The sequence below is a fragment of the Bombus bifarius genome, unplaced genomic scaffold, assembly GCF_011952205.1.
Source record: "Bombus bifarius isolate JDL3187 unplaced genomic scaffold, Bbif_JDL3187 scf7180000008232, whole genome shotgun sequence".
Classification (NCBI taxonomy): Eukaryota; Metazoa; Arthropoda; class Insecta; order Hymenoptera; family Apidae; genus Bombus; species Bombus bifarius.
The window spans coordinates 74,759-99,746 of record NW_022884527.1 but is presented as its reverse complement, the minus strand read 5'-3'; the positions used below and the strand labels follow the sequence as shown (position 1 = coordinate 99,746).

The following is a 24,988-nucleotide window of genomic DNA, read 5'->3' as shown; positions in this document are numbered from 1 at the left end:
ACCTATTATCGATTCGTAGCAACTTCAGTAGATCACGTGTGCGAAGGATCAATCGAATCCAAGTGCACAATTCAGATTTCAAAATACACGCTTTCAAGTATTATTCTCTAACCATAATTAAAAACCTAAGGAAAAAGAAAGAAAAGATGAAACATTTAGTAAATTCTGCGAAACTAAATGGCTATAATATATATATATATTGCACAAACCATTGCTTCAAACTATTCCGTAATTACATAAGAAATGCGATTACATAAGAAAAATATGCAAATATGTGTATTGATCAATATATACTAATCTGTCTTGATCGATATACAGTTCGATACACAATTTATTTATATATTTATGCAATACAAATGCATTTTTCCTGCAATGATATTTTAATTATCCCGCATTCGATTTCATTCTATTTGTCATATAAGAAGTAATGCAAGAAAATTTCTTTCACCTCGAACGCTATAACATTTTCCTGTCGATCATCTTAATCTTTCTCCTTTTTTCTCCATCAGACAATACAGGCTATTGACGGAATATTGTTCCTTCCTGGAACAATTCGTACAAGACAAGCGAGCCGTTGTATTCGAGAGGCATCTATGCACGGTACTTTCTTGAGCCGTCGATCCGGCCAGATATCTTTCTAAAACGGCCCTGGCCATTGGCCAAAGTGCTTCGAACGCGTCAACCGACATCCACGAGTGCGGGGGATAATAGGGAAAAGTCACGGGAGCTTTGACTCTATTCTTGATAGATCGAATTTTCATGCGGAAGGTATCTAAAGTGATTATTACCAGCGTCTTCTTAAATATTAAAATAGCATACAATTTTTTATAGTGCATGTTTCACTTATATTTCGTGGCATAAATTTTCCATACGACCCCTTGGTTGCAGGTTTTGTTGCATTACACTGTTCGCACGATATGTAGAATGATTTTTTTATGTCACTAGCTCTTCTTGCGTTACGTATTTTCTATACAATGGATTCTTTATAATACTGATTTTCTATACGATGTTTCTTTTAGCTTCTATATTTTTCATGCAATGAATTGTTTATGTTAATTAAGAGTTTCTGTCTGATGATTTTTCAATACTATAAATTCCTCGTGTAATATCTCTCTCTACACTATAGCCATTTAAGCTCTATGAATACTTTTGTCCTTGTCATACTCTTCCCCTTTTTCGCCTCGGTGTATTTTCTTGCCTGTATATATTAGGCTATATAATTTACAGTGGTTCTATCTCTGCAACAATATTATTTTTATCCGATCGTTTCAATCTCAATTTTTAAGCTGATACTCTCCGTAGAGTTACACAGTATGCACTTTGCCTTTATGTGCCTACCTCTTGCAAGCGAGACGAATAAATGAATAAAGAGATCCATGCACGTTACTTCGCAGTTATAAAATACACGCGCTGTTGCAACAGCTGCTTAAGATGCGCATAAGATGTCGTGCGATTATTTCAATTACTTATGCTTTTCCTATATCCCTCCATCTTGGTTGCAAGGACACTCCTCTTTTTATTAGCACCTTTGTGCAAAACACGCCGCTATTACGATCCCGTTTCTGAACCGGATTTCTTCACTTTTTCCAGCTTACCAACGACCAACCCGAAGTCCACGATTCTTTTTTTTCAAATCAAGTATTTGCAAAAATATCTCGTTGATGATTAGCCTAAGACTATCCGAAGTAGCTGAATAATCTAGAAACATTTAAAACACAAAGATAATAGCGATATATGTTAGATAACAGCCTTTCGAAAATATCGAAAATAAAGAAATTTATCATGACTATAACAACACAAATATGTAAGTACATAACTTCATAGAAATACAGAAGCCTATTTACCTACAAATATGCAACGCAGAGGTCATTTCACGATTACAAAAAAGAAAACTGAAAATTAAGGTTAACACTCGACCATTAGCGTCACGAAGTATCCTCGATTCGCATCAACAATTTGCCGCACAATTTCCGCCACAATGATTCTCCAATAAGCTCATCGAAGAATTTACCACCTATCTATATAAGTACGTTGCAATACGAGCGACATCATCAGCCAACCGATCGACGAGGGTAAAAATGGCGGCGTGACGGCCGAACGAATTTATTTGCTCGCGCAACCCCTCACGAAGAGACCCACGCGATGCTTTACGATCGCGGCAACGTTTTCGAAGCATTACATTCCTCACGCGCCTACACACTCTTCTCTCTCCAGGACACCGAGGCCGCGACTTTTAGAAGCTTCGTTTTCTACCTCCTACCGATTTTCTACACTCTACGTTCTACGAAGCCACATAGAGAAAGAGAGAGAGAGAGAGAGAACCATACATGTTACTCTCGAATCGAGACACACTCACTCCGCGTGAATGTATTTATAGGGATAGTATACACTTGTGTCACGTGTACACGTGCAGTGGATTTATGCATGTGCCGCACGCACCGCATAATTCCACCGATGGAAAATTATTAACCGACCATTTCTCTCACGTGACTTCCAGCTACCATTTTTTACAGTCAGTCGGAGCTATTTTTCGTCGAGGAACATTAGGTTGAAACAGGTGAAGATGGAAATGTAAGAAAATATGAGTAGCTTGATCCACGAATAGGTTTTGGTCGCCTAAGATTTAGTTCAATCGTTCAAGAAGATCCTATTCGTGAATTTATAATATATCTTTCTTAAGTCAAATATTTCTTTCCTTTTATTTTATTTATCATTCCTGTTCGATTCACTTAGAGGTGACCTCGCCCCCTCCCTTACAACACTTTGACTCACGCGTGCCACGAAAATACACATCGACTGCCTCGATCTTGAAATTCTAGCTATACTAATGAAATAATATTAGAATAAGAAATTTAGAGATCCGACACATCATACCATATCACATGTCGCGCAGAACTTAAATTGTAATACAGGACAGTTTTCTAATATACATAATAGGCAGTTACTTACTATTCTTTAATTAATTTACTTACATCTACGTTAGTCTATACCTAAAACTAATATAAAATACTACATTAACATAGTTATTTCTCTATATTACATATTATCTGATCTGAAAAATACAAGGAAAGTTCAAACTTATAACATACGCGATTCATCCATAAAAACCGATTACGACAAATTTGAACTGTTCTTGTATTTCGTAACTTCGATTCTTATACACATATTTTAGCATATAGAGTTAGCTTTTACTAGATCATATTGAAATATACAATCCATAAAAAGAGCACGCTTTTAACGACACCAATTGCCGGTTGTTTCGAATTCAGTATAGATCAGATCCGAACAACGACAATATTCAAGTGAAATTATCCCAGCCCGATGACAATTCCAATCACGTTGATTTCGGAATCCTGACGACATCTTTACCTGACAGTATTAGAAGGTTCAACTTCAATCTAATGCTGCCCGGTAAGATGTGAACAGATACTCCGTCCGATGTTTTTAGCTTTAATCCGCCGTCCTCAGAGTCCGTCCCTTGCCCTTTTCGTATCTTTCTTCGTCCATTCGTTTCGTCCACGTTGTTCTCGTGGCTCGTTTCTTTCTTTAGCTCGTTCTCTTCGCTCTTTCCTTTACCCTCACTCACTCCGTCGACCCCTCTCACTCTCTCTCTCTCTTTCTCTCTCTCACACGCCATCCTCTCGCTTTTTTCTTTCTCCTTCTAAGAAACAATCGTGGACCAACACACGTTTCCCGTTACCGAGTGCCGTACTTTCTCGAAGTTGGCAATGGTCATTGGTCCGTTGGTAAAGAAACAACTAAACGTGCGAAAAAGTGGTTCCCAGAGATCTCAGAGATTACAATAAAGCGCGTAGAAGTCATTGCCCGCTTTATACGTTTAGTGCACCGAGCGTAAAAAAAGAGGCGATGCCAAGGTGCAAATAAGTGCGGTAAAGAAAACGTGCAGGGAACTAAAGAAAACCGTTGGAGGAGTTGGGGAAGAGCAGGAAGAAGGAACTATTATTCATTTACGATTGGACTGTTAACAAGAAGGGCGTAGACGTTCGTTATTAATTTTATATAGTTCAAGCTTTTTAAAAGCGTTCAGGACTGTTAGAATGAGGACAAAGATATAGAGCAAGCCACATCTGCCAAGGAAAAGATATCGATAATGAATACACAGAGAATATAGCAAGTCAAGAGAAGCAACATGGCTGCAAATAGCTGCAAATTCTCACCAAGTGCTTATGATTAACCTGTAGTATAGAATCTGCTAACCACGTTTCGCGTTTGGGTCAAGTTCAATACCTAGAGGTCGTCGATCGTAAAATCCGAACTATGCGATCACGACGGTTGCACCTCTTTTTCCACGCGAAATCGACCCAAGATACGCCGAACGAATGTTCCTCTGCTTTTTCATTCTTTTCCTTCTTTCCTTTTCTTTTCGAATAGATTCGTTTGCCAAGCCCCATTACCACGGGAGATAGCATCGTTCAGATAGAAGGCGAGCAGGGTGGAGATGAGGGGGTTGCCTCCGATGGTAGGAGGGGCAAGCATGTTTTATGTAATCACCAACCGACTCTGCGGGGCTTGGTATTAATACTGGTAATAAATAAACGCCGTCAGGGAGAGACTCGATCCTAAGGCATCTCGCTGTGCTTCGTCTACCTCTTACCTCCTCGCTCCACCCTTTTCCTCATACGCATGGGCGTCGCAAGACTTTCGTACGCGGCATAAAATCACACCAAATCTATACTTCTTATTTCTCCTTTTTTTTCAATGACTTTCAAACTTTCCCTTTTTTATGTAATATAGTGTCGACACCATTGTGCTGCTTGCACTTTTCAACACATAACAACGATTACATAGCCTTTACATAGTCCTTACTCAAACGTTAGCTAACTGTAAAAAAATATAATACATATCATTGCATTCGGTTTTCACGTGATATTACGTTTAGTTTGAAGTAAATAGAGTTCTCATTTAATAATGCAAATGGCGACGCCTATGGGCACACATCCACTTTTCTCCTATTCATTCCCAACCATCCGTCCACATTACTCTCTCTCTGTCTCTTTCTTGTTCAACTATATGCGTATACCGACATAATCGTGGATGACTTTAATACTTAAACCAACCGAATAATACGCGAGTTTATATGTATATATCGTCATGAGGTTTACGGAGTCGAGGTTGAGTGTACATATGTCACCGATTTTTTTTTAAACTTTCAATACGCCAGTAATACAATCCGACATTACCTATATTACCAATACAACCAAACACTTGTCCTAACGGTTGTGACAGAGTATTAAGGCAAGTTTGTATTCAAGTTTTTATACCCGCGATTATGCTTTTAACTTGTTAATTCGCCTTTTTTACTCCCGCCATTTTTTGCTCTCGCACGTAACATAATAAAAACGTCAAGATAAATATTTCATTCCCTTTTATTTTAGCTCGTCTGTTAATCTCAACGATCATTTCCTTGATTTTATTAAACATATGTATATTATTTCCGTGGCTAACGTAATTTCACGTATGCAGAAGCTGCATTCAACATAAGCAGCTTCTCTTTTTTCTCTCGCAGTATTCAGAGCCGCTTCTTCTGTAAATTTACATTTCCGTGTATGTATCTGGCAACCGGTTTTATGAAGCGACTCACGGCATGCAACTTAAGTAGAGATTTTTCTTCCTACGAGATATTCTTCTCCCGTGGAAAGACACGAAATAACACAATCATGTCGAGACTATATTTTATATAACTAATGCCATGTCTATATAAATTTGAAATTATTTAGAAACCGTTTAAAAACGATGCTAAATTTTAACGTTCGAAATTTAAAAATTCAAAGATTCAACAAAATTTAAAATGGTCGTTGTTTCGATAAACTTCTCTTCATTATGCACAATTGCTAAACTAATATTCGTAAGCTCTGTACTAGAACGAAATGAAATCTCGACAATTCACGATTCTTCTCTTCTTTCCTTTGTTAGTCATGCAAGCGCGCACGCGCGAGGGAATAGAAAAGAGAAAGATAAAAATGAAAGGAAGGGGGAAAAAAATAAAAATTCTCTGGCAACCAGTCATGCCATCCGTCGCTCGTTATCGCACGACCAGTTGTATCAACGTCTCCGCCTTTATGCAAATGGCCGAAGGCTAATATCCATAATGAGCATTAATATGTTCTTTTTTTACTTAAAGATGGCTGGTCTTGTTCACCAAGGAGGAATCGAACGACGTCCTGCGCGCAAAAAAGGAATAAAAAAGTTTTTCGATACACTATTCCGCGATATGATGGAGTAATTTCATGGGCTGCAGTAAAATTTAATTAGTGCTCCCGGGAATGCGAATTCTCTCCCATAATTTCCGTAAACCGAAGTCGTCATTTCGTACATAAGAATCGTTTTAACTAAACTTGAGCGTGAATTTATTTTCTGGCCTACTTACGAAAATTTTAGCCCCATTCTTTTATCGAATATACGATAAACAATGCAAAAAGAAAAAGAAAGATAAAATTCAATGAAAACTTTCGAAAATATTTCGGTCCACGAATGACAACAAAAAAACAAGCAAACATAGAAAATGTATGTTGGCAGGCGATTAGAAGAATTTCCGAAAAGATGAGATTAACGCACCCGCACACGCAGGTACACAAAACCGTGTTAGATTTTAATGTCTCTCGAAAAACTTCGTTTTCGCGGTTGTTTCCCTTCTACTTGTCGAAATCGCGAAGGACAAAGGATACATCGATACATTTCGAAACGCAATATTTCCGCCGTGCGAACTGGTGTAAACAAAATATTTGTATTAATTTATTACGAGAACGTGCTTATTACGAGAACGTGCTCTCTGTCGATTACAAATATTCTAAAATATCGGATCCTTCATAAGGAGGAATTAGTATCTTTTATTACTTCACATTTGTTTATGTGCCATTTTTCGTGGGGCAAGGGAAGGGGGATAGAAGAAAGGAGAATAAAGAAGAAGAGAAAAAGAAAGGAAGGAGGATACCCGTTGCATAAGCTATATTTAACTGCACCTGCTGGCGCCAGACTACTCGCACACGAGTTCACAGTGTGCGCTGTGCATATTATACGCGTTGCTATACAAGACGCAACGCGCTCTGGTGTCGAACGTCCGTTTTATTCGACAGGATAAGGGCGTGCGTATGACGAGATGGACACTCTTGATTCTAGTTTGTAATCGTTTCAATAGTTTCATTCGTTGAACGTCTGATTTTAAATATTTCAATTTTTAAATAGTACATTTAACAACTTTCCATGAACTCGATGATTTTATTTAATTCGAAACTTGAGATTTTTTCAAAAGTTTGATCGTTGCAATATATCCTCGAATTGAACGTATATGCAGACGATTCTGAGATGCAAACTACGTTCTGAAATCGTTTGAAGAAATTATTCGACGGCATGTCACGTATCGCGTAGCGTGACACGAAGCCAAGACGCGGTCCTCTCGATAACGTTCCCCCTTCTTCCTCAACTATCCCAACCGAAACGAATCTAATAATAGCCCGATCAGATCATGTTTGAATAATTGGTACGGAAAGAAACACAGGAAAAAATATCGAAACATGAATCCACAAGGGCGAAATGTGCTTTAGGCAGCCAAATATGGTGCGACACCAAACGACCTTAGAAAACCACTACAAGGCGTTTAATTTAATTAAGCTTCGCGAAACATACGGACGACGATGAGCCCGACCAATGGGCGTGTCCGTGTCTAACGACACCCGCCTACCCATTTCCAGTATTCCTCGTGTTCGAATCAACTCAACGGTTTCAATCGTAATACGTATGTTTATTAGGCATATTAAGAATATGACTTCCGGCTAAATCACAATTAAATTAATGATTTTTTTTCTGTTGTTTCGATCGAACAATCTTAAATGGGTAAGAAGAGAAATGATGAAGTAAAAATAGTAACATAAGTGTACACGTGGTATACACGTTCAAATTACGCGCGTTACATAATCCCACGTCGTTCCCGTTCCGACATGGGTATCGATAAATCATCAACTTTGAAGAAGTTCCTAACGAATAAAATCGTCAGTCTATCTTTTTGTGAGCATCCCTTTACAAACATATTTGACTATAAAAATTCGATTTCCGCGAGTATACAAGATCTCATAACACATTATCGTAAATTAATGCCTGGAAGCGCAAAAATCATAAAAGAAGCTATAAATTTAAGGCAGAATGTTCACTCACCAAACGTTCACGGCGTTTCATTTTCCAGTAGTACATATTCGGCGACCATCGTCGATACCGGGGCTTCACAACCAAATCCTTGCAAGGTTTTCGATCGATCCTTCGTTGGAAGACATAGAACGAAAAAGACGGACAGGTGCACCATTTCCAGATACGAGATATGACGCACTCTTAAGTAAAGTGCACGATGTCTCGACGCGGTCTTCCTTTATTTACTCTATCGACGACGAGTAAGCTCGAAGAAATAGATTCGTCAGAAGATTCGTAAATCACTGAGAATCGCACAGGAGAAGGAAGGATACTATATTGGCGAGTCGCGCAGGCCCGAAAACCGCACTGTCAGCCGGAAGCGTGGCACACGATCGAGAACGAACGTGAAGGAGTAGGAGACAAATGAGACAGAAGGTGGAAAAGAACGTTTCGAACGGAGCGAAAAACGAAGAACCGAGTAGAGTGGGGACAAAACGGAGAGACGTGGACGAGAAGTATAGTCGATGGAACCATACTCTCGTAGTGCCACGTTAACTGACCATCGTTATCCCTACTAATTCTTGCAATTAAATTCGTAAAGCGAGTCCCTGATATTATCTATGTAAAAACTTGGCCAGTTAACGGGGCACTGCCGTAGTGAAGTCGTAAATTAAAGCATTAAACGGAGAGATTCATTGATGTATTGCATTGTAGTATGTATGTACGTATCGCATAGAAGCCCTTTAAATATTAGATTACAAAAATCTTGCAGTAATAAGTCTCGTATCGCGTGGTTCGGCAATGATCCACGCGGTCTGGATGATAAATCACGTTAGCACGACATGGAACATATTAAAATCGTATTACTTTTAGTGTTTCGTTAAAGTTTTACGATATTAAATTCCCTTCAATTTCTTAGTAACAATCGCCTAAATTAACAAAAATTCATTTACAGTTGTTAAAAATTAAAACGTATATCTACGAAAAACGCGGTAAGAAATAGCTCCGAGTTGACATCGTACGGCCCTGAACGAGGCTCTAGGTTCGTTATAATCCCGAAAATTCTCAAATCAATAGTCTCAAATTACTTTACTTTTGTTTGAATCCTTAAAAGGTATCTATGTGGCTCTAGTTCCTGACCGATTTTACGACTTCACTATATCTCTTCCATCGACCATAGACTTCCTTCCGCTTTCGGCAACGCGTGTGCGAGAGGAACATGCGAACCGGCTTTCGTTTGTCGATGTGTATATACTCCTCGTTTCCCGGTTTCGATCGCGAATTGACTTTACAACTCTATTGACGAGACGATCAACAATCAGGGACGACGACCGCGGTCGAAATAACCAAGTAACTCCGTTACACCAACGGAATCATCGACGTGCACGAAACTGAACGTACTGCCGGAACAACTGCGAAGGCAAACGAAGATCCAAACCAGTGGAATGAGCGGCGCAGACTAAGCTGCGCGGAGGCTGGCGAGAACTCCACCAGTCACGAGTGCGCGTTTCCATCGCGCCGCTGAATGGTGGGGATAGAGCAACGTGTGCGTGAGAGTGCGTTCGTTCCACCGAACGACGGAAGCGTGGTGGGGAAGTGGGTTCGCGCGATATCAGGAGCGGGGATGCGACTTAACGCACCCCGTGAATGATGCAGGTGGCGGGCACGGACGATGACTGCATTCGCACATCGCTACCATATTCTATTAATTAACTCTTTCGTGGTCAAAAGTCACAATTGAGATCATTTTGAACAAACAACCATTTCAATACATAGTAAAAGGATATATTATTATATATGTTTATTTTAGTAAAATCAATGTAATGTTTTTTACATTTATCCTTGTATATATATAAGGCATCTTCTATACAAGGTATGTCTATATGTAAGAAAGATGAAATATATATAATATAAATTTATATACAAAGGATTGTAGATGTAAAATATCGAATATATGACACATCGAATGTTCATCGACTTTTCAAGAATCCCAAGATTTATCGAAGGTTTAAGATTCGCCGCAGTCGACATAGACCAAGCATATAGATTTCAATTTTCTAAACGTCAGTACCTATTATCGAAACTAGTAGAAACGAGCGAAGGAAACAACTAACGAATCTCTACTATTGAAACTATTCGGTTATCGTTATCTTGTCTCTTCACATATTCGAATAAACTACAGTTCTTCAATGATTCAGCCATATTCGTCAATGTAGAATATAATTCACAAAATTATTTTACGACTTTACACACATCTTATAAAATGTGACTAACTTCTTGAGTAGCCAGTGGAATTCGTATTAACTCACTAGTCATCGAAGGTAACGTTAAAGTTGCAAGTACACTCACATTGCTGCACTTTATGACGATTGTTGGCACAGAGTGCTTCGTCACTGACAACAGTGACAATGAGTTCAAGGCTCATAACGCGTGGTTACAGACTTCTTATCTTTCTGTTTTTACCTTATGAAGTCCCATACACATTTAGCATTCCAAAGAAAAGGAAAAGTAGTCGCGAGAAAAAGCAATGATCGCTTAATTATCAACGGTATATATTACGAGCACGAGTTGATTGCGACAGAGAACTCTTTATCTGCCTCGATTGCCAGACGCGATAATGCGCATTCGAATGGGACGTTCGATTCGTCGCAATGATGGTTTATATCATCTTCACCGTGTAGATGACTTGTCGTTAGGTGAAATTTTACCCTATTCACCGCTGTATCATTCATGTAACCAATGCACTTATATGTATTTCACATCGGTAGTATATTATCAACTGGGGACGACCTAACGACCCTGTGTTTTCTCGTGTCCCAGATTCAAAAAATTCTATCGCGTTGGGAGCTAAATAGCGTTGCACGATGACCGAGGCTTACGAAATAGGGCAAGACTGGCGTTCATCGATAATGAGTTGAACAGATAAATGTTCGATGCGCGGAGAAACAAATATATATATTTGATATTGCATCATCGACTCTACACATGTTGGCAATTGTGATGAGATGCAGATAGAAAGACAGTTTTTCATTGTAAGACTGAAAATTAACTTCAATATCTTTATAGCTTACTGAATGTAGATAACGCATTTTCTCGAATAACAAAAATCGTCAAAAATTAAATGTTTTTTGTACGTCTTTCTTTAGCGAAGGAAATTCTAAAAGTGAGAAGATTGCGTAAACGTTTAATTTCCTAGTGTTTTTAAGACACGCGCTACAAGGTAATAGCATTTCGTAATGAAAGAGTGTGGCTTCTGACTATGGGCAACGCGGTTCCGAATATATACATACATCATGAGCATACCTCCGCATTAGGTAGTGAAATAGGTTAAATACAATTTTCCTAAAAACCATGACCATCGAAGGAGAATGATCAATATATTTATACATATATACCGTCGGGAGATGGTGTATTCAACTGAAAAATTCCTTGTCCTACACATCTTTCAAATGTAAATGCATCTGTCGTTTCTTTTTCCTCGCAATGATGATAATCATGAATATATAGCAAGTCGAACTCCTTAGGTCAGAAAATTCGAAGTTCTTCTCAAGGAAGACTAAACATTTCAGAAAAAGAATGCTTTCACAAGACAGCCAAGCCTATAGAAGTAGTCGTCAATCGTATGTGTATCTTTCTTCCTAAGAAATTTATTTCGCAACTCTCAGGAATTTCACTTCCGAATTTCTAAAGTACAACACAGAAATTGTACAAAAGCTTCAGGTGTTACGATCAGCGATCAAATGCGAATCAAGAAGAGATTGTTGTTTTCGGATCTATTGCGCATCTAACAAAGAAGAGGGTACAACGGATTCGGCTGGCTCGTTTTCAAAGAATAAGAAGCGAAGAAATTGGACATCACGGTCAGTGACATGCCTCACGATCGGCATATTTCCTCGACTACGTCATTGTCGAACAGTGGCCCCCGTGGTAGGGCAAGAATTTGCGGAGTGTATTAGTAGGCCATGACGAAAATACCAGGAGGTCCGGATAGTAATAGCGAACATCTAGACGGCATTGACCGCGCCCGAATCCGCGCGCAGGTCGTTCCCCGTACTCCTCGTTCTCCATGTTGCTCGTTAAAGTCACATTTAGTAAGAAGAGGCCTTTGCGAGACGCGTCACCAGAGACGCATTTAGAAACGGCGTTACCATAGCATCATTTTAGTTTTTCGGTTGGTCGGCCGCGAAATCCAGGAACCATGAAACTATGCAAAAGCGAACGCATAGCCACACAGCTCGATGATCCTCTCGTTCCTTTTTCTTTGATCCTTATAGATAGAACATCTCTGTAGTCGATGCCTTTCTGGCGAATTAGCACATTTTTCCCTGGAATTCCAATTCTCATTACGTAATACTCGTTATACTTCCTTGAAGCTCATTAAATGCTCGTTTAGCCTGGAAAAGAATTTTCCAATTAATACCAGGAGAAAGTCGAATATTTTCGAAACTACGCACATTGATTCCAAATAAAATAATTTGAATTAAGGAGAAAGTAATATCAGACACGAATTTATGCTTCTTCGAGAAACAATAGGATCGATTTCTCGTTTCGAGAAAAAGGCTTTAATTCAATGTTAATTTCGTCCAACGAATTATTCTGCCGGACGATTCTACCGGAAGCGCGATAATTCACAGAGGCAAGGGAACACATAGGCCACGCCTAGGTATAAAGCGAGTGAAATACACGTAAGGCTAGGTAGAAAGGTCGAGTCAGAATATATTCTCTTCCTCGCATACATACATATATCCCAACTGCTATATCCTTCCCCTTTTTTCCCTTTATTTCTTTTGCCATCGACCCAATACGCCGCTCCCATGTTTGTCAACTACGTACGCCCCCATTGTCATATGATGGTTCCTAAACGTGCTGGTACAAAACGATCGTCAGAAAGACGAGTTCTGTACGTTTTAAGGATCGGTCCAAACTGCACAAGATACAGCCAGCATGCCTTTACGACCAATAAATGTCTCCTTTACGAGCGTCACCCCGTGTATCCAACCGTTTTGTCTGTGCAACGCCGAAGAGAGCGTATTTCAATGATCGAAATGCTCATTAATGGTGATTAAAATGGCCCTCCGTCACGGTATCGCGTTGCACTGTCCATCAACGAAATTGATTTAAACAACGTGTCGAAACGAAACGCAAGCATGATCGATAAGCTGGATTTATCGTATGATAAAACATTGCCTGATGTTCTTATCCATTGGATACGTTTTGGCCGTTTTGAAAACTCGCCTGTAAAGCCAATATGCTGTATATATATGTAAAATAAGAATGGTAAAAATTTTTGCATTCTTATCGATGCCTATTAATTTAATAAATTGCTCGACTCTTTAAAATGCATTAAAAATATATGTACACGAATATCAAAAGATCATATAATGACTCATCAAGATCATTTTCAAACGTAAAAACTTCTGGAAAAGTAATTATTTAAAAATAACATACGAATAACGTTGTAGTCCATTAAACGATTAATTGAAATATTACTAAGTAAGTCTAGAAATGTTTATTCCGCCATTTTATTGTCGCTCTATACATACAGTAACCATCTTTGATATTTACAAATGTCGAAAAATTAACAGCGATTTTCCTACACGCTGAAAATAATGGACATATAAAGCGCCACTACGATAAAATCTGAACGTTTTCTTTCCTTCGTTTGCTCAACGGGTAAGAAAAGAAATGAAAACTACCGGTAATTGTTGACGATTACGGAGGTGAATTAATGAGCGATCTTTTTTTTGTGGGAGAGCAAGCGAGGAAAAGCGCGAAGAAACGTAACGAAATTATAACGAAGGACAAACAGGCCAGATAACCCGAGCATACCTCGGTTAGCAACACGATCGGCCGAGTATTACGAGAATGATAACAAACACGTATGTGCTCGCTATGGTATCTGGGGTTATCGTTTTTCTTTTTTCTCCATGGTGGAATCAACAGGGAGGAGTATTAGCTGCGAAGGATCAGAGAATGGACCATGGGTCATCCGAAGAAACGACTGACTATCCAATTTATTAATTTATTTTGATCTTGTTCCATTTTTCCCGTTTCTTCTCTTTCAATATTAATCGCCTAAAACAAATAAGAAATTTTTTTTTTTTTATTATTATCTATTTATTTACATTTTACACTTTGTCCTACAGGACACTACACAGTAGGACATCGAAATAAGAAATGTCGATAATTTTTTGGCATTGAACAATCTATTCTTATCCTACAATACGGTAAAAGACTATTATTACATTATATTATTTTATTATATTTTATGATTATAAACAGTAAGATTGTATATATAGGTATATGACTATACCTTAACGCCTTAACCTAATATTACAATCTTACGAAATCACATTCTAGACATAATTGTAGACATGTAAACGAAATAAATGTGAACATAATTACTTGGATTGTCTCGTTTATTTCTTTATTACATTATTCTACGTTCTGATACTATTTTTGACATAGAATTTATCGACCGAGGACCTTAATATTTGATCCTCCGTGGAAAAATTTCAGAAAATATAAATTATTCTATATATCCTCTGTAATAGTAATCTAAAGATTCAAGGTCAAATTTCGAATCCTCAACTGTTCTTATACGATCGATCTAAACAAACTCGTGTCTATTCTTTATTAACATTAATACATATTGCCTGCATGGCCCTCGAAGCATAGAAATCGCAAAAATGATCGACTACTGCTAGGGTTAGCGTCGACCTGTTTCCGGCAGAATTCCGAAATAAGGAAGGGACAAGTCGATATATTGGCCACGATCATACCGTATGCATACATTCAAGAAACGTTTTACACGCAAATATTGTCGCAGTTCACCACGTCGAGGGTCTCCGTATCCGCTGACGTCACATTGACCTAACCGACCCCGCCGAACTTTGCGCCACATTAACATATCGATTTACAACCATTTATATACGTTTGATTTCCGTTCAAGAGAAGGTTCCGCAATCGAATGGTGGCATCGAATACGAAGAAGCGGGGTCAGTTGGTAAACAGCATCATTAGCCTCCATCAAACACTTTCATTTTAATTATAATGCACAAGTGTTCGACAATGATCCACGAGAATTCGTCGTTCCTATTGTGATGATTCTTGAAGGAGATGTTACACGTCGATAATCAGCGTTGACAACTTATCTTAATTAATTCACGACACGATTCATCATCGAGCCTTGTTATTCGAAGAACAATAGAGAATAATCGTTTCATCCTGTAAGAAACGACGGATATTTTAATAAATGTTACAACGTTATCAACGCATTAACAGTCGATAATAGGTTATTCATCTCGTTTATAGTAACATTAGTAACTTTGCTGCATTTTATAAAACCTTTGGTTCTTAGATAGAAACGAAAAAAAGGATTGATATGTTATAAGTTGTTTCATAGAAAAATATTAAAATTCGAAGTATATATATATAATATTAGACATTAAACGTTAATTGATTTATATTCTTTTTTTCTATGTTTTTCTCAAATAACGGTAACCGTTACATAATTTTGATAAATTCATAGTTAATTCATATCAATGAATTATATATAGATTAACATAAAGTTTAGCATAAAATTCTGAACGTAAAGAATTGCTTTATGTGAAAAGATCGAGAATTAGCAAATGTATGATTTATTATTTGATATCATAATTTTAATATGTAGACATTCTGTGTTACGTGCTGCCGCAACGCGGGTATTCCATGAATTAAATAAGAAATTAGAGTAATACTCGCTTGGTAAATGCCAAGTCGGTAAGCAAATCGATCATTTTATAACCATAAACATATGTTTTGTATTCGGTACAAAATACGTAAGAACGTGAAGAGCAATTTATAAGAACAAATTTGCAAGTTATATTTTCTATTTTATATGATTTGGACAATGTAAGAAATTATATACTACAAATATATTCAATATATAATTACTATTATGTCAAATATTGTTTGACTGCAATGAACATACGTACATATCAGTCATTTATTTTATAACATCAATGTATTAATTGTTTTTGAATTTACGATAAAAATTACTTCGCAACATTACTTAATGCGTTTCGTTTTTTACATATTACTTCTAAATAATATTCTTTCAAAGTGTAATGCTTGTTTATGGGATGTGAACAGGATATTTCATCATCTGAATTTGTATCCATTTCTGATACAATATCGGTTCTGGTAGTGTTGCTAATTAATTGTGTTGAATTGTTATTAATGTCATAAAATTTTTCATATAGTGCCAAAAAGCTGAATCTTCTTAACCTTTCTAAAATTGATAATGCAAGAGCATCTGTAGCTGTTTCGTGTGCTTTTTGTAAGAGCTGTTGGTAATCGATTCCATTAAACTTTGTCTGCAATAAAGACCATTATTATTTATAGTGAAATTGAGGAGATTAAATTTAATAAGATTAAATACCTTTTTAATAAGTGTACTATATTTATTTGTTGCAAGTGGTTTAAGATTTCGTTTCAGAATCCAATTAGCTTCAAGTTTTTCTTCATTAAAAAATGTGACATAGTATTTGCTCTGTAAATTATATATATATATATATTAGCATCCAACATAGAACCTATATTATATAAGAAAGAAAATATAACCTTACAGGTTTAGAGGAATTTTTAGGTAATTTATAAAATGTGCAAGTATCAGGACAGTCGTTAATAATACCAGGCCACCATGGGTAGCCTTTGACGTATGCCCAAACAATGCTACCTGCGTTATAAGCATTTTCAATTAAATCAGTCTTGATGCTACATGATGTAAGACGTTCTGCTATATCACAAGATGCCATCAATTTGTCTGTGAAACCATATAATAAAATTAAACACATATGTACATATGAAACATACAATATATTTCAAAACAAAATGTACAGACCAGAATTCATTTCGCAATACCATATTTTAGGCACATCTACTGGATCATGATAATCTTCAACGTATCTCCATTTTTTACATTTTTTTCTACAGCATTCAATCCATACGCCAACATCCCTTCTAGGCTGTAGCCAATATAATTTTTCTTTCCAATTAAGATTATTGTCACATTGTGATAATATTTTTGCATTTGGATTGAATACTGAGGAACCAAGAAAAAAGAAAGTACCATTTCAATATTATAGTGAATATATTAAATATCCGAGGCATTTTAAGTTTGCATAAATTTTACTCGTTATAAATCTATTATTTTATAAAATGGTATTTATCATACAATCTTATTACAATCTTTCCCTTAATAATAACATACTTATTATAATTAAATTAACAGCTAACATATACTGTTATACGCGAAAATGAATTAATTTCCCTTTGGTATCAATGTTTTTAGTTTTTGACACGTGCATGTATATTTTCTCACTTTTTGTAGACCTACCTACAGGAGATTCTTGTACTATATTGTTTTTGTTGTTTCCTATAACATTTTTATCGTTTTCTTTATCGTTCGTTTGTACCTTAATCTTGTCTAATTTCACGCGTAATCTATGTATTTGACTCTGCGAAGAATCGAATCTATTGCATTTTGCCATACGTTGTTTGTGAAACATATCATTTGATTGGTTACATTGAATATAAACGCCGCTATCTATGGCATCCAATTCATCGTCGGTATAATGTAACTTTTTTGGCCTTAAACCTCCCTTCTTAATTTGCTTTTTATACTTGACTGGTGCCTTTGGCGTTGTTATACATATTTTATCCATTGGTGGTGTAACAAACGAGTCGGATGTATTTTCGAATGATTGTTTACGAAATAAATTGGTCTGTTAAAAATTAGGATAGGACAAGGTTTTTATTAATTCTTCAATGTATTGGCAGAGAGTAATCATTTTAGTATGATACCTGTGAAAACAAATTTGTTGACGAATTAGAATATTTCACTTGCCCAAATTTCCATTTTCCAAATAACATCCTGGAAGTTTGTCGATTCAAATCTGATCTTTCAAACAGAAAATTTTTTTCCTGCATACAGTTTTCAGTTGGTTGTTGCATGGTTCAAATTTCATTTAATATCATAACACTGTGTACGAAAAGAAAGATTTTATTTTTTTTAAACGAAAACAGCTCGATTTTATTAGAAAAAAATCGCGTTCGCGGGATGACTAAAAATTACGATTGAACGAGAAACCCGCAGCATTTGTAATGGGGTTCGCACGTCATTTTGCACGGTATTTACTGCAAAGCAACACAAACCAATGAAAGTCTAGATTTTTTAACAAATGAGTAACATATGTGTATGTGTGTGTAAAATATATCGTTTAAAAACGCCTTTGAAATTTTAAATTTATAAACTTGTCCATTTATTTAAATTGTTTTCCTTGAATGTATTTAAATTGTTTGTGTAATCGGTAAAGGTAATATATTGGGTTGTTCGGAGTTCGTTCCGATTTTTAAGGAATTTGATCGACATGAAAGGTCATACTGACAAGTTTTTCGCCGAAAAACCTGAGAGGTTCTGGAAGGATATTCAAGTTGCGTAAAAGATGGACAAAGGTTGTAGAACAAAATGGCATCTATATAATTCAATAAATGTATATCGAATTTAAATCAGAATGAACTTTCCGGGCGACCCAATAAATTCAAATAAATTAGTTAGTTTAATAGTTTTGAAATCTGGCAATTGCCGTCAACGCTGTCATTGGTGTATTGAAATTTCGTCGCGCATAATTATATTGTAATTTGTTCGTGATTCAAAAAACTGTCAGTTGCGTCATTACGTCAGTTATAGGTCTCATCGTAATTTAGTGCATGCAAATATTATAAAATATATTATTTAAATAGTAAAATACTTCATCATATTCATTATCATCGTATTAAAGTAATCTAGCGATTATTTCTAAGTAATTGTTTAAATATTATTTCGCTAAGTAACTAATATTTTTGAGTGATAATTAATCGTTCGTAGATATCTCAGTATAATATACGAACGTTAATTTGATCGGTGTTGAATTAATTTTTTTGTATAATCTTTAGAATCGTATAACCGAATTTCCATTAATAAGTTATGTCTAAACTATTATAATAAGTAATAAAGTAACAAATTAAATTTTGTATTAGTCATTTCATTCATACAGAATATATAAATAAATGAATACAAATTACTTACATCATTTCTATTAGTATTCAAAGTGTATAAATATATGCAAATGACGGAACAATATTACGCATTTATATACATCTATGGGCATACATATATATATATATGTGTGTATATATATATATGTATATATATATATATATATATATATATATATATTCATATATATACATGTTTCCTTTTGGAATATTCGAACAATTGAATTACAAAACTTCCTGCAATTTTCTAAGGGTTCTGCATTTATACAGTATTCAAAAAATTGTTTTCGTCCAATCAAATCGTATTTCGGAGCCGAAAATTGCCGAAGCTATGTTCGTTTCATTCGGGTACCCACATAGAAAATGGAGTTTGAGCAAAGCAAGCAAAGCAGCTATTCGCCATCGTTGATGGGCGCACAACGACAGTTCGAAGCTGGGTGCATCACATATTTTGTGACAAACGTGGATTTTTGTGCTTAATGCGAGCAAGAAGTACACCGAACTGAAACCAAAGTCGGGTGCAAGACATTTGACAGTAAGTTTATACGTTTAGCAAGGCATCTAAAGGGAAAAATCCAAAACGAAAACTGTAGGCATAGACGACCATTCGTTTACAAAACGCCATAAACCATAATCTGCGCATGCGCGGTCGCGGGAATGATAAATTTGCACAGAGAGTCAAGTATACCGTGGATCAAAACGATATTTGTATACCTACATTTTTTGCAATAACTTTAAGCTATCAATTGATACATTGAAAACTATTTACATTAACAATGTTCTACGTATGAAAATAACATACAACTATTTTCAATAATGTGTTATAAAAGTATCATATAGTAAACATAAAAATTTGACAGTTAAAATAGTATTTGCTTATCTGTTTTTGATTTTCTTAAGAATTTATAGGAAAAAATTAATTGTTTATGACACCCTTGAATTCGTCTCGACGCCGTCTTTAAAATTAAATAAAAAAGTGATATAGTGTCACTGAGGAGATGGTTATGATGGTTGATTTTTTATTAAATAAAAAACTTTTTTCTATTTTTAATACATAAATTTGTTTTGATTCGAAATGAATGCTTACTAACTTAATTGAGTTTTTATAAAAATATTAGGTGTACAAATACTTTTGAAGTCACGCGATTTTAAGTAGTTCGCGGGACGACAAATAATTGCTTCAACCACTAGGAAATATTCTTTTAAATTTATGTACATAATATGTACGAACAAGATTTTATGTAATAAATTCTTATGTGATAATGCGTTCGTTGTTCGGTTATTCATTATAGAAGGAGATTATCTTAAAGCCTACTACAACGCCTTTTCCTTTATGTTTTACGTATTCTTTGATAACGTTTATGTGCTTAGATAGTTCGGAATTTTACTACCAAAATTTTCATCGACTATGTAGAATTTACACATACCATGTTAAATAAAGATAATCCGAGTTTCATGCAATATTTTTAAATTTAGGTTTGCTATTTATGTTGATTTTTTCGAATTGTTATCTTTTTAATGGTATTTATTAATTTTTATCACAAAATCTAAATCTAATTTCTGTAACTCTCTTTTTAGATTCTAAAAGATGTCATCCACACAAGTTGATCGGTCCACCAAAATGGGTCATATTACTAAGAAGGAAAATGAAAAATCAAGAAAGACATTTAATTCTTCTCATAAAAAACACAAGCACGAAGACAGTCGTCATTTTAAGTTTGGTAGGAAACGTCTACAGAGTTTTATTAGCAATGGTAAATTCTTTCCACCATATAAACGTAGGAAGAAGGAAGGTGCAATTATTCCACCCACAAAATTTTTACTTGGTGGTAACATACGTGATCCTTTAAATTTAAATAGCATGCAGGATGAGGAAATAAATAGAGCTATGAATGCTGTTACACCTAAGTCGAGCCCATTGCCCACACCTAGACATAAAACAGAGGTTATTGAAGTTATAATTCCACCAAATATCTGTGACCCTTTGAATCTAAGCAATTGTAATGACAATGAGGAATATGAAAAACAACTTATATCCCCAACTAAGAAATGTTCTAAGCGACGAAATAGAAAGAAAAAACGGGCATCTTCTGGTTCTGGGAATGATGCAAGTGATTCCACTGAAATCAAAATTAAAGACTGTGATGCTATTGATATTGTAGAAACCATGGAACAAAGTGTTCTAGACAATATTGTGGCAGAGCAACAACAACCACCACTGAATTCATCACCGACTAATTCATCCAGTCAGCCTAAAGAGACAAAACCAGAAAGTTCACAGAAAGACAAGAATAAATTACGTTTGAAAGGTTTAGAGGAACCTAAAGACAAAAGGTTAAGGAAAGTGGATGTTAAAGATAAAATTGTCAGTCCTGTAATTCCACAACCTGGAGGTTGGAAGACTAGACCACTGCATAGGCCAAGTCAAGATAAGAAGAAGAAACAAACAATGCCCAGGTTCAGAGAGAAAGATGCTCGTTATCAATATGGAAATTACAACAGGTATTATGGATACCGTAATTCTCATAATGATATGGATACAAGACTGACGGTATTTGTACAGTACAAATATTTATTTATTGACAAAGATGTATTAGACATTGGTTGCAACATTGGTCATATTACTCTTTCTGTTGCAAGAGATTTCTCTGCCCGCAGTGTAACTGGTATAGATATTGATAGAACACTTATCAATATAGCTCGAAAAAATATTAAACATTATGTCAATTGTGCACAGTCTCCTGCTGGTAACGAGGATAGTGATCACCAAGATGTAAACTTCTTTCCAATATCTATGCCAATCATTTATGGTCCAGTTGACATTCCAGGTTTCACAAAGAATAAAAGTCACAGAGGTTTCCCTTACAATGTCACTTTTGTACAGGTATTGTATTAAATTACATATATTATATCACGTAAATTTAAGTTCCAAAAAATTTTAATATATTTATTTTTAGGGTAATTACGTGCTCGAGGACGATTCACTATTATGTACAGAACAGCCGCAGTTCGACACAATTCTTTGTCTGTCGATAACTAAATGGATACACTTGAATTTCGGAGATGCAGGTTTAAAACAGGCTTTTAGGCGTATGTACGCACAATTACGCCCCGGCGGAGTTTTATTACTAGAACCTCAAGGTTGGAGTAGTTACACCAAGAAAAAAAATCTTACAGTAAGTATTTCCCTACTTGTTTTAAAAGGTATATTTAATCATTATGTTATCCTAAAATTGATATATGTTACTTTGTTTTCTTGCCATAGGAACGGATATATAAGAATTATGAGAGTATTGAATTTCGACCGCATAGCTTCACGCAGTATCTCTTATCTTCTGAAGTTGGCTTTTCCAAATGTGAGGTGTTATCGATACCTCCACATCCATCGAAAGGATTCCAACGGCCGATCCATTTGTTCACCAAAGCTGGCCTATCGCAAGAGAGATCTGATAATTCTGTGAAAAACGTAACAAAACAACAAGAACGAGAGATTGAAGAGAGGAGAGAATTGGAACAGGAGCAACAGCATGAAGGGAGAAGAGAATTGGGACAGAAACAAGAAGATGAGGAGATGGCGGAATTACAAGAGGAACGAAATGATGAAAAGAGAAGAAAATTAGAAGAGGAGCGAAAGGATGAAGAGAGGAAAAAGTTCGACAATCTAACTTAATCATGTGGATGAGGAGGTTGCGAGATAGTGCCGGATCCCTACCGGCTAAAACCTCTAAAGTGGGCTACCACGGCGCGATCGAGGAAGCTCTGGGAATTTCAATGGAATATAAGACAGAGCTCCCCCGCGCCGCGCTTAGAGCCTGTCTTCAGAGGGGATTAACAACCTCTCGTCGTACCTCGATTCCGCGGCGCTGTAGGACCGTATTATAAGGTCTTCTACAACGCACGTGTCAGTTTTTTATTCATTATTTTCCTCTACTTTCAATAATGTAATAAATTATATTATGTATTTATTATATTATATTATATTTATGTCAAGGAATTATATTTTTAAGACACCAGTCCTTAGTTAGCAGATGTATACAATGTATAATGTATACAAATTAAGTTAAATTTTATTCATTTTGAAGCAAAAATAAAACGTGAAATAGTCATTACAGACTCGGCTTAAATAAAACTTTATAGGAATAGAGGAAGGACAATGGATAAAAACAGCTGATACTTGTGTCTAAAAAGATCAAGCGCGCGATTGTTAATACTAGAGACAAAAAAAAAAGAGAAAAGGAAAACACGGCAAAAGCTTCCAAAACACGGACGTACGGGTGGCTTTCCTTCTTGTATTATCTAGTCTGTATATCATAGAGGAAGAATGGAATAATCACTTGACAGTAACTTCGTAGTTCAAAACGAAACTTCGTTTTCAATTCAAAACTTTCTCGCACGTTCCGCGAAACATTTCTGTTCGAGTATGTTTCATGCGCTCCAATTGTAATTATACGCATTTTTTGTTTAAGTTTCATTTATAAAATAACCACTTCGCACGCATTTATCACGATTTAAACTGATGATGAAACTGAATAATAAATCATCACAGGTAGAGTATGGCGTCCCGTGAAATAAAGCGATTAAGCATTGGAAAACACGATAAGGAAATTGTTCAGTAATTAGTAATTGGCTTTTTTCTGATATAAATTGTACTGGTTTACATTTTTTTATGTATTTGTTCCTGTTTTCTACTTGGCCGAATTTTAAGCAGCTGTTTTTTCGTAGCGCATAGACATTTTGAACACGAATGCGGCCGGCACGTTCATACCTTTCTATCCTTGAATAGCTATGCGATACGAAGTTCGATGTGAAAAAATGAGAGAAAGATGTTTCAAAGGAGGAAAGGAGACGTGGACGTGTTACGTTTGAGAGGATGAAAGGAAAATGAACCACTTAGACGCTTACCAAGAACACTCATAGTGTAAGAAATAAAATTATTAATAATAAAGAATCGCTTTGAGTTACTAGTTGTGTATACTTTACTCTTACTGATTACCTGTAGTAAAAAAAATTTTTCATTATTTTTAGAATACGTCTAATAGTTAATAGTAATGATTCAATCATTTTATATCTAATGTGCAGAATTTATTGTAGTAAGATAGCTTTCTACACTGTTACGATTTTATGCTAAAGATTTGAGGGATCGTTTGAATCCTTTTCGTTTTTGTTTCAGGACGCATCGAAGAGCAAAATTCAGTTCCGCCTGCGATTGAAACATTTTTTTTACAATGATTCTTATAATATACGAATTTATTTACTTTCGCAGATATTTCAACTTCTTTCTAAAAATGATCGCAAAGTTCATATATTCAAATTTCCTTAGAAAAGTAACAAGTGTAGTCTGATATTCGCTGAATACATAATAAAATAATAGAACGCAAAAGCAGGTTTGAATCGTCGATAAGAGTTCGTTTAAAGGTTCGGATAAAGGCTCACGGTGATCAGTATCCTGAAATAGATTCGATCACACGAGCTCTCTCTCAGAGAAAGCAGTATTTTGAAGCATGCAGGCTGTGAAAAAATTTCGAACTCGATGCCATGGCAGTGACGATCCCGAGCATAGCTTGCTAACATGAGAGATTCTCGTGTTATCATTTGCATCTACTACTATATGTATATATTTATATATATAATATATATTTCTGTAATAGTAACATATCGTTTAAACTCTGTATATTTTCCCCTATACTTCATCAATTTGTTTTCTCTAGAAATGGGTGTGAACAAAAGGGAGAATCGACGGAGAGACGCGTTGACCCGCAACAGCATTTTC

At 35.9% G+C, this 24,988-nt stretch overlaps 2 protein-coding genes and 1 long non-coding RNA gene across 4 annotated transcripts; 1 reads left to right on the top strand and 2 right to left on the bottom strand.

Annotated features, from left to right (window-relative positions):
* Positions 1 to 447: 447 nt before the first annotated feature.
* On the bottom strand, positions 448 to 2,309 carry LOC117211340. Of its 2 annotated transcripts, none has more exons than XR_004488249.1 (2): positions 1,845 to 2,309; positions 448 to 1,698 (listed from the first exon to the last, which is right to left on the bottom strand). It is a non-coding gene; the product is annotated as an uncharacterized LOC117211340 (long non-coding RNA). The 2 variants fall into 2 exon arrangements; XR_004488250.1 differs by having other exon boundaries at positions 1,849 to 2,309.
* A 13,745-nt stretch (positions 2,310 to 16,054) lies between these two features.
* On the bottom strand, positions 16,055 to 18,262 carry LOC117211317. The gene is made up of 6 exons (XM_033455047.1): positions 17,986 to 18,262; positions 17,519 to 17,906; positions 17,024 to 17,224; positions 16,749 to 16,945; positions 16,562 to 16,672; positions 16,055 to 16,496 (listed from the first exon to the last, which is right to left on the bottom strand). The coding sequence occupies exons 1-6, from the start codon at positions 18,133 to 18,135 to the stop codon at positions 16,176 to 16,178; spliced, it is 1,368 nt and encodes a 455-aa protein (XP_033310938.1). The 5' UTR covers positions 18,136 to 18,262; the 3' UTR covers positions 16,055 to 16,175.
* Positions 18,263 to 19,464: 1,202 nt separating this feature from the next.
* Positions 19,465 to 23,435, top strand: LOC117211316 (probable RNA methyltransferase bin3). The gene is made up of 4 exons (XM_033455046.1): positions 19,465 to 19,753; positions 20,797 to 22,102; positions 22,176 to 22,394; positions 22,484 to 23,435. The coding sequence occupies exons 2-4, from the start codon at positions 20,807 to 20,809 to the stop codon at positions 22,886 to 22,888; spliced, it is 1,920 nt and encodes a 639-aa protein (XP_033310937.1). The 5' UTR covers positions 19,465 to 19,753; positions 20,797 to 20,806; the 3' UTR covers positions 22,889 to 23,435.
* The last annotated feature ends 1,553 nt before the right edge of the window (positions 23,436 to 24,988 follow it).